This window comes from Zerene cesonia, chromosome Z (assembly GCF_012273895.1).
Source record: "Zerene cesonia ecotype Mississippi chromosome Z, Zerene_cesonia_1.1, whole genome shotgun sequence".
NCBI lineage: Eukaryota > Metazoa > Arthropoda > Insecta > Lepidoptera > Pieridae > Zerene > Zerene cesonia.
Window position 1 is genome coordinate 10,437,697 of NC_052122.1, and position 12,455 is coordinate 10,450,151.

Below are 12,455 nucleotides of genomic sequence, written 5' to 3' on the forward strand. Positions count from 1 at the left end.
CACATATTCTGCTAATAGGCTACCGAGAAAAGTTGTTAATATTTCTTCTATTTAAATTATCACAATACTCGGATGTACGGGGTCGATAATAATATATTGAGTAGTTTATGGTTTCCGTTTTGCGAATCTTTTGTCTCTGATTTGTATATGGTTATCTGTGACCACCTGGGAACTGCGAAATGCGAATCAAAATGTCAGTTTGTCAATAAATTGCGAAATGTGAATTGTGGCGGCAATACGCGTGGTAGAGTCGCGGCTTATAAACATAAACATTATTTTCTTTAGTTATTTTGTTTGGAAGAAACGTGTAATATAAAATGTTGTAACTTTTTTATACTTTCATGATCCTTTTACAATTTATTACAATATTAAAATGGATGTGACAAGTTCAGATGAATCTTCGTATAAGGTAAATACAACTTTAAGTAATATTATGTAAGATAACCCTACATTAAGATCAAACAGCCGATAAATATAAAATTGTTATGTTATTGCATAATACAATTATAGTTTAGATGAGCTTTAAGATTCAAGGTGTTATATTTAGTATAATAAATAAAGCTTATATTATTCCAATAAAACTTTAAAACATACGTTAGTTATATTAATTGTATCCTATTTATTTAAATAGGAACATACAGCAAAATGTCACAAATCAAGCGTGCTTTCATATTTACTGGCACTTCTAAAACCCATTTCTCTCAAAAAATTTTAGGTGGAAACAAGGAGACCATGGTACACATACATAACAGTGGAACCAGTCATGTTCCTATACATGATGGCGTTTATGATAACCAATGTGATAGAACAGACATTCTATCTGTTCCGAGCTTGTACAGTGAACCATGGCTATAGTGATGATATATGCTACAATATTAGCGAATATGATGATATTAACAAGGAAGTGCAGGTAAGGTTCATTTATGTTAAATAACTTACTAACTTTTGTCTCCTATGTCTTAAATTTTTGTTCCATAGTACTCACATTTAATGACTTTTATGATATATTTTTGATACAATATGTTGTGGAGCCAGAGGTCGATATTCTAATTATCACCATCCAAACTTTATTACATATATAATCTAGAATGAATAAATTGTTTGTATCAAAATGTTAAAAGACGCTATGGTATGCATTTATGGAATATTAAAATCTTAGTGTAATGTTTTGAATACCACAGCATCTAATTACTTGTCTTTAATGTTTATCTATCATTAAATTATAGTACAGTCATAGCAATATGATACATTTTGTACTTTCTTATATATCCCTGCATATGTAAGTAGTTATTTGTTTATGTTTAGATAGTTATTATTTACTTTTATATTTCCTCAGTACATGAATTATTAAAATAAATATCATAAGAATTTGCCTAAAAACATTTTTTTTAGTATTTGATCAACTCTTAGACTAAATGTTTCCATGTATGTTGGAATACTCAACATCATATAAGGTTCTCAAATGTCCTATGCTTCATTTAGGTCATATGAAGGTCGATGTTGTATAATAATTACCGCTGCACCTTTCTGAGAAATGTAAACCTGTCTGTTTTTTAGTGCCATTCCTAAAAACGATTGAAGACCTATTGTGTGGAATCATTAACAATGAGAAATTTATACCAAGAACAATATTGTTTTTATTATACTGTTTTCATAACATAAATATAATGAATGCATTTTATCAAAAACAATTATATGTGTTTCTTATGAATTCAGATGTATTTGATTCTTGTCATGTTTATTGTTTATTGTAATAAATCCCGTAAATAAAAGTTATATCTAACTAATTCACTTTAAAAAATACATGGCATATACATGGATTGAACATATCTCTATATCTTTAAAAACGGCTTAGGCTGATACATAATATATTACATGTAAGGTTGTAAGTATTTCTTAAACTAAACATCTTTTACTGTTATATTTCTACTTAATTCAAATAAGAATTATATTGCTATCTGAACTAGGAGCTATTATAATTTTTCTGAGCTCAGATGTATGACAATATTGATATGACAATGTTATCAGAAAGCCACTCGAAACTGTCTTTAGATATTACCTAACATTGATATTGTCGGAATCATTTTTAACATTCAATCCATATGACAAAAAATTTGAAAATTGAAGTGTACATGACTAACAGTAAAAAACAAAGTCGCTTTCCGTCACCTGTATGTCTATACTAGCTGCGCCCCGCAGTTTCATCCGCGTAAGTCCATATCCCGTAGGAATATCGGGATAAAAAGCTGCCTATATGTTATTCCAGTTGTGCAGCTGTCTACATACTAATTTTCATTGCAATCGGTTCTGTAGCTTTTGCGTGAAAGATTTAAGAAACATATACACATTTTAACAAAAAAATTTCGCATTTATTATATTTGTAGGATGCTTAGATTTTTAACGACGCAACAGGTTTTGATGTTTTTTTTTAAACGGATAGACTAATTCAAGAGGAAGGTTTATATGTATAATAACATAGAAAAAAAGATAAATGGTAATAAAACGTAGAAGAACAAAGTTTAGGAGCCGAGAATGGACATAGTTTTTGTCCCAGAATAACCACATGGGGGATAGGCAAATGCGGGAAAAATCTCAGATTACCTATTTTTTTCTTTGTTGCATCTGCGAAGCTGCTGGTAAAATCTTATTTGTTCGTATTTTAACATATTATGTTGAAATTCGTCTCAAATAACAATTTTTTTCAATTTCTTTTCTTAATTTAAGAAAAATCTCATTACATTTCTTATATGCTTTAAAATATTTTTAACACAAGCTTATATGGTTTAAAGAAAACAGTGTATTATTCAATATACACGTACTCGTAATACTCAGGTAACAAGCTTGTGTTCCGTAAAAGTCCCTTGATATTCGATATTCCCACAATTCGAAACATTTGATCTTTTGCCGCTCTTTCTGGCGGTAAGTTACAAATTAAGGAATTTTATCAATATTTTTTTTTGGTAATATAACTGGATATATGCGCTATCGTTTGTTGAATCATAATATAAAATTCCTAAAATAATGTGTCGAGAGCTTTTTGTTCTAAAATTTACTTCAACACATGATATCAAATTGGCATACGATATTCCGTCCGTCCGTAATTGTTCAGGGACTTCGGCCTCGTGCGATGGTCATATCAGAACGTCTGAATACAATGTTCTAGGTGACGGCGTCAGTGTTCCACCAATGGAACGGAGTGGCCGGTCACATAGTGCCTCTGCTGCTGGCGTTCTTCCTCGGCACCTACAGCGACAAGCGCGGCAGGAAGGTCATCATATTGGCCGGTCTCATCGGGAAACTCTACTTCTCCGTTATGATCACGTTCATAACCACTAACTGTGAGTGTTTTTCATCAAATATGTATCTATAGCTTTCGAATTTTTTCATGAATTATCAATGTTATATACTTCTTAATGTATATATATAAATTACGTGTCACTTTGTTTGTCTGCGATGGAGTCCCAAACTACTAAACCGATTTTAATCAAATATGCACACCATGAGCAGTTTCATCCAGCTTAAAATAGGATAGTTAAAATTTTTCCAATAACGATGAATGACTACGCGTGCTACTAGTCAATTATATCATCTCTTTTTCTTTCTCTTTAGAATTACATTCATTGAAATTGCTAGACGAATTGTAAGTTAGCAATTTTAATACTGATTTTGTTATCTGCTCTCATTATATAGTAGCTTACGCCTGCGCACGCGTTATCTATCCTATCACCGAAGATTAAAACGTAGGCTTCTCTAAATCCCCACATTAATAAGACGATACATATATTCGTTACATTGTGACTATTTCCTAACTGAGCTACATCTATGTAACTAGAATATTTATTCAATACCACTATATATTTATTCTTTGCGATAAATTAATATCGTAAAGATAGGTGAATATATTTTACGTATGTAATCTCTTTAATAATGTAAATATAATTATTGTATACTATTTCGAAGTGTTAGTAAACGCGCAATCTGTGTTCGAGATATCTGTCTTGTTATTTGATCTGTTCATTCCTTTAAGTATTCACATCTATTATTATTAAAACGTCTGCGCTACGTATTATTATACAAACGGTTTTTGTATACAATGTCGGTAAAATATAATACCTCATAAGTAATAGATTCAATATAGATTATGGGTTTAAAATAATTTGCGGATCACGAATGTTTAGGCAGCATGTTATATAGGTAGCGAATATATTCAATATCTTGGATGCAAGAAAACAGTATTATACTGTTATACTACGATTTCTTGGTATTATAGTTTAACTAGCTGACCCGGTTCTACCTTATTCATTTAGGGTTATAAAAAATAGATGTTAGCTGATTCTCAGACGTACCCGATGTGTACACAAAATTTCCTTTGAATCGGTTCACCCGTTTCGGAGAAGTAAGGTAACTAACATTGTGACTTGTGACAAGAGAATTTTATTTATATGATTACCTTTTATTTGTTTATTTCTATTTATTTGTATGCAATCATGATTATTATGCATCTATGCGAAGTTTAATGGAGTTTTTTTGGCGATATGGCGAGCAGCAGTTTATATTGAATATTGATAGAAATTCTGTTAAAATGGTGACACTCCTCGGGCGAGCAAAATATGGAATTTTTCAACGTGTTCGCAACATGTTGATTCAACTTTGCTTCTAAACAAATGTTTACCATAAATGGCTTTAGAGCCATTATGTGCACTTTTTAAGTAACAGCAGATATATATACTATATCCGCAATCTTTACCTATAAGCAATTAGATATATGTATTATTTTTACATGTATATGCGATGCTATGCGATTTGCATTGTATTTCTTATAATCGAAAACACGTACTCGTGTCTGCGAAATTATATCTTAATGCTAAATATTATATAACTACGATATAACTAAGCGAAAGTATATTTTATTCAACACGTTTTGCGCGCTTGCTAGCTTCATTAATTTCATAATTTTGTTGTCGAGTTTCCATAAATGCTTCATTTAATGTACCCATTAATATTTTCAGCGTGGCCGGTGGAATACATCATATATTTCGCGGCTTTCCCCAGCGCACTGACCGGCTCGGACTTGGCCATATTCGCTGGATGCTTCGCGTACTTAGCCGACGTATCTTCGGTCAAGAATCGAACCTTGCGAGTGGGAATACTGGATGCCGTGTACTTGAGCACTATGCCTACGGGGATAGCTCTGGGTGAGTTTAACCGACGTCGCTCAGGGAAGTGATGGTTTTACCGCGATATTCGAATATATTGTTATAAATATCATAAGAACATCTCCTTTAACCTTATTATCAAATAGAATAAATTACATATTAATTGCTCATGGTAAAATACCTCTATAAGTAGTTATCATTTTATTGAGGTTATCTGAGTCATACATTTTTTTATGATTTAGCGCTATGTGTAACACAGCACGTTGTGTAATTATATAAAATCAATAACTGCCTAAGAAATATAAAAATATAAATAAGTTTTAATAGAATAAGTTAAGAATCTTTCTTCTTATATATAAAAATCAATTGCTGTTCGTTAGTCTAGCTAAAACTCGAGAACGGCTGAACGGATTTATCTTATTTTGGTCTTGATATGTCCGTGGAGGTCTAGGGAAGGTTTAAAAGGTGAGAACTATAAGGAAAATATGTCGAAACAATATTCTATGGCGTTACGAAGTTCGCCGGGACAGCTAGTATAATTATAATTTATCATTGTGGACCTTAAGTCGAATTTCGCTTGTGCCTGGTTTTTTCCATTACAATGGTATGTATATCTGTTTTGTACAGTATAATCAATGAAAATTGTTATGGCGTTATTGTCTAACAGTGTATGTCTATATACACTGTCTTCTCATAAGATATATAAGCTGATCATCCAACAACTAACTGAGGTAAATTAGTTTGTATGCGTATGCATTTTTTTATAAATACTAGGAATTTAATAAAAAAAATTAATATAATTACTCTTATTATCTCTAGCCGCTCCGTTTCAGATTCCCAAGATTATCGCGTCCAAACGAACAAACACTTCAGCCCTATATTAAGTATAGATTCATCTATTTCCAGGTAACCTAATATACACGAAGCTAGTGCATCGCTCGTTTACAGCCATGTTCGCCATAAACTCGTGCCTCATGGCGCTGGCAACACTGCACTGCCTGCTGTTCCTCGAGTGGCAGACACGAAGCGAGCAGGTGTCCCTAACGGACGCCGGTATACGCAACCCGATAAAGGATTTCTTCGATCTGAATAATATAAAGCAAACGTTTGTGACGCTGAGCAAGCGCAGGCCGAACAATAAGCGGATGTTCCTGTGGTTTCTGCTCATTTCGATGGCGTTTTACACTTTTCAACGTGGTATGTGCAGTTTTTCTATCGCCATATAGTAGTAGTCATTTTGTACAGTTATATCACAGGTATACCATTCTCTTACCATCATCTTAAGTCATTTTGTACAGTTATATCACAGGTATACCATACTCTTACCATTATCTTAAGTCATTTTGTACAGTTATATCACAGGTATACCATTCTCTTACCATCATCTTAAGTCATTTTGTACAGTTATATCACAGGTATACCATTCTCTTACCATCATCTTAAGTCATTTTGTACAGTTATATCACAGGTATACCATTCTCTTACCATCATCTTAAGTCATTTTGTACAGTTATATCACAGGTATACCATTCTCTTACCATCATCTTAAGTCATTTTGTACAGTTATATCACAGGTATATTATTGGGTTTGGTTTCTTTGTACTGGTTCTATATGTTAACGTTAAATATACTCGACCGATTGGAAACATTATTTGAAAGCTACATCTATACTTAGTAACATAGATTTTTTTTATATACATTGATATGCTTTATAAAAGAAAAATTCAAGGGACTAGGATACTTAACAATGTTTAGCGGTCTACAATTGTTGCAGCTGTCCGCAGAGTAATTGATTGGATGTGCTCAAAAACTACAGAAGTTAGCGGTAGTTTCTTTTATCCAACGTTTCTAAAACGAGGGAAAATTCCCCATTCGTTGTTATTTTTTAAGTTAAAACATGTTGGTTAAACTTTAGTTCTTAACGAGCACCGACTTTGGCTCATACTTAAGTATGTTGTTATTTTTATTTAAGTAATTGTATAAATAAAATGTATTAAAAATAAAATTAAGACGAAGTGAGAATCTCCCTCGTCTTTGAAAAAATCCTACTATCCTACTAATAATATGATAAATGCGAATGTTTGTAAGGATGTGTGTGTGTTTGTTGATCTTTCACGCAAAAACTACTGAACCGATTGCAATGAAATTTGGTATGTAGACAGCTGGACAACTGGAATAGCATATAGGCACTTTTTATCCCGATATTCCTACGGGATACGGACTGCGCAGCTAGTAAACTATATGATAAACTAACTTTAAAATATATTTGTTCGCAGACGAAAAGGCAGTGCTATATCTCTACACTTCTAAAGTATTCAAATGGGACTCGTCCAACTACAGCAACTTCAAAACCTATTTAAACACTTGCTACGTAATATTTACGCTTTTCGGGATACCGCTTATGACTAAAGTACTGGAATGGAGGGACACGGTATGGATTTATATGTTATTTTTTACTTTCTTATAGTCTTTATAATTAATTTGAAAGTGAATTACATAAAGCTGATGAGTTTGTGTGTTTGAACGTGCTAATCTCACGATTACTGCGCCAATTTAATTTTTTTTTTGAAGCGATACTGCTTTTGATGAGTGAAGCATGTTGCTTTTTATATTGTTTATTTTGTATTTGTATTAAATTTCATCGAAATCGGTTTTGTCGTTCAGGCACGAAGCAACGACAAACAAATTTACTTCATCAAACGCAAGAAAACCAATATACATATATTTTTTAAATCCTAAATGTAGAAAACTAAAAAAAATATATATATCAAATTCGCAGATGATAGTGATGCTAGGTGCGCTGGCGCACATGGGGGGACACTTCATATACGCGCAGGCGCAGAGCGCGCACCTCATGTACGTGGGCGCCAGCGCCGCCGCGCTCGGCCCCTGTGTCGTGTCCCTCATACGATCCATGACGAGCAAGGTGCTGACACCTAGCGAGCGAGGTGATTGGGAATATTTATTTATTTATTTATTCACTTTATTGTATGCAAAGGAACGTTAAAAATAAAACGACGTTAAACTAAACCAGCCCGGAACCTCATCACCAAAGGGTCATCTCTTCCAGGCAACACGCTATGTGAAGTATTGTATAAAGGAGGAGGTAGATATGAAATATAAATATGTTAAAAAAATATACATACATATCACATTTTTATATAAATACGTAAATAGATGAATGAATGTGGTATTTTTTTATTATAAATTAACTGTATATTGATTTTCGTTTTTTGCTTATATTGTTGATGTTAAATAGACCATATGAAGGTATTAGATATATCATCATCATCATCAGCCCATATTTGTTCCCACTGCCGGGACACGGGCCTCCTATGAGTGTTTAGGTCATAATCCACCACGCTGGCCAAGTGCGGTTTGGCAGATGTCGCATGTCGACGAACTTTTTGTTCTACCTTCCTATAACTATAATAAAATATCATTCCTCGCCAGGTGTCGCCTTCGCATTCCTCTCGGTGATGGAGAACGCGGTGGGAATGTTCGCGTCGATAGTGTACTCGCAGCTTTATAAGGCGACGCTGGACACCGAGCACATCAACTCGATATTCTACCTGACAATGTGCACACAGGCTGTGGTCTTCCTTTTGGCCTTGTGAGTTGTACATTATAGCAAAATGCAATTATTTGACAACAGTGCTTTGATATAGTGGGGGGGGGGGGGATACATAAACATTTTTTGAAGTAAAAGTAGCGTAAGATAAAAAAAGATACTTGGTTACTACGTAGGCTGTATGCCTGGAACAATACCTATATATTGCAACGTCATAACTGATAATTCTCATCAATAAGTAATAATATAATTTAATCAAGGGACGTATATTTTTGTATTTAAATTTAATGTTTAAGGAATGTAAAATTAAATTAACCTTTATTTATTATCTAGTTACTATTGAAGATTACCACCAATATTCGATTATGATAATGCTTTATTATTCTTATTATTGCCAAGCTTTTGTTTGCTAAATCAATCTATTGCTGTTACTTGGTGTACGCTTCATTATTAATATCGTAATTAAATCGTATTTACAACCGACTTCAATAAGGGAGAATTTCGTCAATACAATCGTTTTTTGGTTTTGCTACCTCAGAACTTTCGACTGCGTGAAGTGATTTTTATGTTTCATTTTTTATTGGAAAGCTCTTCTTTTGGTGGCTCCCGTGTAGTTCCATTTAAATTCTGTCCAGTTCTGACAATTTGAAGACGAATCGGTTTAAAATATTTTTTAAAATTATATTCAGCATAAAAAAAATTAATTGACTTTCCTACTGTTAGTTGAATCACATAGTAAAACATCAGATCGATCAGTATTAGTACTCTTATATATTGTTAAATTGTTTTTCAGAACTATGGAGATATTGCTCAAAGGCCGTCGTATTGAGAGTCAACTGGAACAAGATGAGCGGCGCATGTCGGAGAGCACGTGATATCAAGAAATCTATAATATGAAGCTGAAGAGTTTGTGTGTTTGTTTGTATGACCGCGTCAAACTCAAGAAACACTGGACCGATTACTTACTTTACTTTAATTTCATAAAAAAAATCTTTCACCGTTGGATTTTTATGTAAACCCTGCATGGTAAAGGCTATATATGTATCACGGGTAAAGCCGGGGCGATTCGTTAGTATGTAGTATCGCCTGTTCGTGCGAGAGATTAGTACGCTGATGAATTGTAACAAGTTATAAAATTGCGTTTGAAGACATTCCTTATAATGGTCTGATGATGAAATAGTTTTTTGAATCCATTTGATTGATCCAGAGTTTACTGATCATTATTTTTTTGAAATATATGTATGTTTTGTTTTATATTATTATGAAGTTGGTGATGTTGATATGCGCCTTTCAAATATTTACTTAAGACATTTTTTTTTCTAAACATTCATGCATCTTGTGATATGCTCTTTGTTTTTCCTTGTAATTGTTTATATTTTTCGAAAGTTTGAGAGTTTTTTAGTATTAAGATTTGTTCATAAGAAAATACTTTCGAAAGTTAAGTATGATTAATTTTCGTTTTATAATTAATTTCTAGTAATTAATCAGATTAATCATAATGGATTTTGAAAATTTCACAACATACAATAACGTTTTAATTTTATATGTGTACTTATACATGTGAAATAACTGGCTCATCAAATTTATTTATTTAAGGCTAGAATCAATATCAGAGACATATTAACGTTGATAAAAAGCCAAATGTATCCATGTATCTTTCAAACAGTTTTATATTTTAATGGTTAGTATGTTAGTATAAGTATCGATTGTGGGATACTGTTTATAAATACTTTTATATGATATTATATCATTTTTTCATTATATTAAGCCACATCAAATTATCGAGAATTATTATTATTATATACTATTATATTAGTACTAATCAATTGTCCTCGAATATTTAGTGACCCGCGGTAAAATTTATTAACAGTTTGTGTATATATATATATATATATAAGGGATATTTTAATGTTTTTCTGAACATAGGTAAAAAAAAAATACAGAAAAACATTAAATTGTGGCTAAGTATAGACCTTTATCTACAATTTATGCATAGTTTTCATGTATATTATGCAAGAACCCAACTCGCAATATTTTGATATTTGTATGAAATCGAATAGTTTTTGAGAAATTTTGAAATGAATTTTTCTATTCTTTCAAAATTTCTCATTTATAAAGCATTTCAATGCTATAAAAATAAATCGAATATTTTTTTTTATTAGTACAAAACAAATGATTTTATTGAAAATATATTTCATAGTTATAGCATATCATGTATTGTATAGCACAGTATTCTGTGCATTTTATTTTCCATGTTTATCTGTAGATCAGTGAACACGATTAGCTGTAAGTCGGAAAGTTGCTTTGTAGCTAAAAAATTCCACAAACGTGATTCAGAAAAATAATTGCTACATAATATATGAAAATCAACCAAGTTCTTTAAAATGGCAGTTATCTAGAGTTAAGTATATAATAATATATGTTAAATAGTAATGTAATTAATGTTAGTGAAGGCATTTCACCGTGTGCTAAAAAATTCTAAGAAAACCTAATATAAGTATGTAAATTTTAATATTAATTGTAATGCCGTCAACACAAATTCCATTTATTTAATAAAGCGTTTGTTTCAGAAAAGATAAATTATTATCAAGGTGTTTGTGATTAATCCTTGAATTGTTAATTATTTGCACAACATAAATAGGAAGTCTGGGAAAAGTAGGTATGATTAAAAATGTAATTAATGTTAAAGCTAATTGAGCATTAGATATGTTTTATGTGATATAATGTATGTACCATACGAGCCAATGAAGAACAGCATCAAGGCGCCAGTTTTTTCTAAAACTCTCGAATATTATCGATTCTTAGGAACTATACTCGGCTTAATTACCTTTCGTTATTTTGTAAGCAATTTTACACGAAATAAAAGCAGTTTTTTTTACAAATATGCCTATACCAAAAGTTGGCAGCAAACGTGATCCTATTCTTAATTGGCTTGCAGAACACTTAACTATTAATTAGTTGGTATTTTCGACTTTGCATAAGAATATTTTACAAGCATAAATATATAGTTAAAATATTTTTTTCTTTTGATGATATTATTACATTTGTTTTATAAATTGTTAATGTTCTCTTTATAGTTATGTGCTTATTTCTGATTTATATTGTGATGTTACGTTCCTATTTGCTTTACAACGAATGTATTAAAACTCCACTATGAACTTAATGTTTTGGTTTTATTTATCCTGGAAATTTAATATTAATATAGTCAATGCAAGCAAGCGTTTTGTGCTTAACATACGTTTATTTTCACCTTATGCTTAATGCAACCGATTTCTATACCACTCGATACAGATAAATTTAAAACAGACAGATTTGATTCAAACTTTGTATACTTTTCGAGGTACCCTGGAAATACGATAATTTCATTAGTATATCTCATTATTAAATAATTTCCTACACATTATTATAACAGAACTACATGAAGCAATACAACTATACAATACAGATTTGTACAAATGAAAAAAAAATCTTAATAAAACTAAAACTTTTACGTAGAAGCATAATTCAAAGATCCATCTACAATTTACGGTTTTACCAATTACTCATCATATTGTGTATTTACAGTTCTGTTATCCGTAGCGAAAGGATAAAACTGTTGTGGGCAGTCTGCCACTACTTAATAATTTAAAGTATTATACAAATATTTAAGTGTCGGAACTGCCGAAAAATTGTGTTTTTTTTTTAAGGAAAAGAATGATAGATATCTTTTACGATCATGTGAAGAAAAA

At 31.7% G+C, this 12,455-nt stretch overlaps 1 protein-coding gene across 1 annotated transcript; it reads left to right on the forward strand.

Moving 5' to 3' along the window:
* The first annotated feature begins 173 nt into the window (after window positions 1–173).
* LOC119835745 (proton-coupled folate transporter) lies at window positions 174–10,629 on the forward strand. Its single transcript, XM_038360727.1, has 9 exons — window positions 174–409; window positions 716–910; window positions 3,164–3,338; window positions 5,010–5,195; window positions 6,063–6,353; window positions 7,433–7,587; window positions 7,936–8,104; window positions 8,610–8,769; window positions 9,521–10,629. Exons 1-9 carry the CDS (start codon window positions 374–376, stop codon window positions 9,600–9,602), a joined length of 1,449 nt encoding a protein of 482 aa, XP_038216655.1. The 5' UTR covers window positions 174–373; the 3' UTR covers window positions 9,603–10,629.
* The last annotated feature ends 1,826 nt before the right edge of the window (window positions 10,630–12,455 follow it).

Excerpts from the sequence above, each read along its gene's own strand:
- LOC119835745 (XM_038360727.1), top strand. The coding sequence starts at position 374 with ATGGATGTGACAAGTTCAGATGAATCTTCGTATAAG. Across the intron at positions 410-715 it reads CAGATGAATCTTCGTATAAG|GTGGAAACAAGGAGACCATG; the intron begins GTAAATACAACT and ends AAAAAATTTTAG. Across the intron at positions 3,339-5,009 it reads CACGTTCATAACCACTAACT|CGTGGCCGGTGGAATACATC; the intron begins GTGAGTGTTTTT and ends TAATATTTTCAG.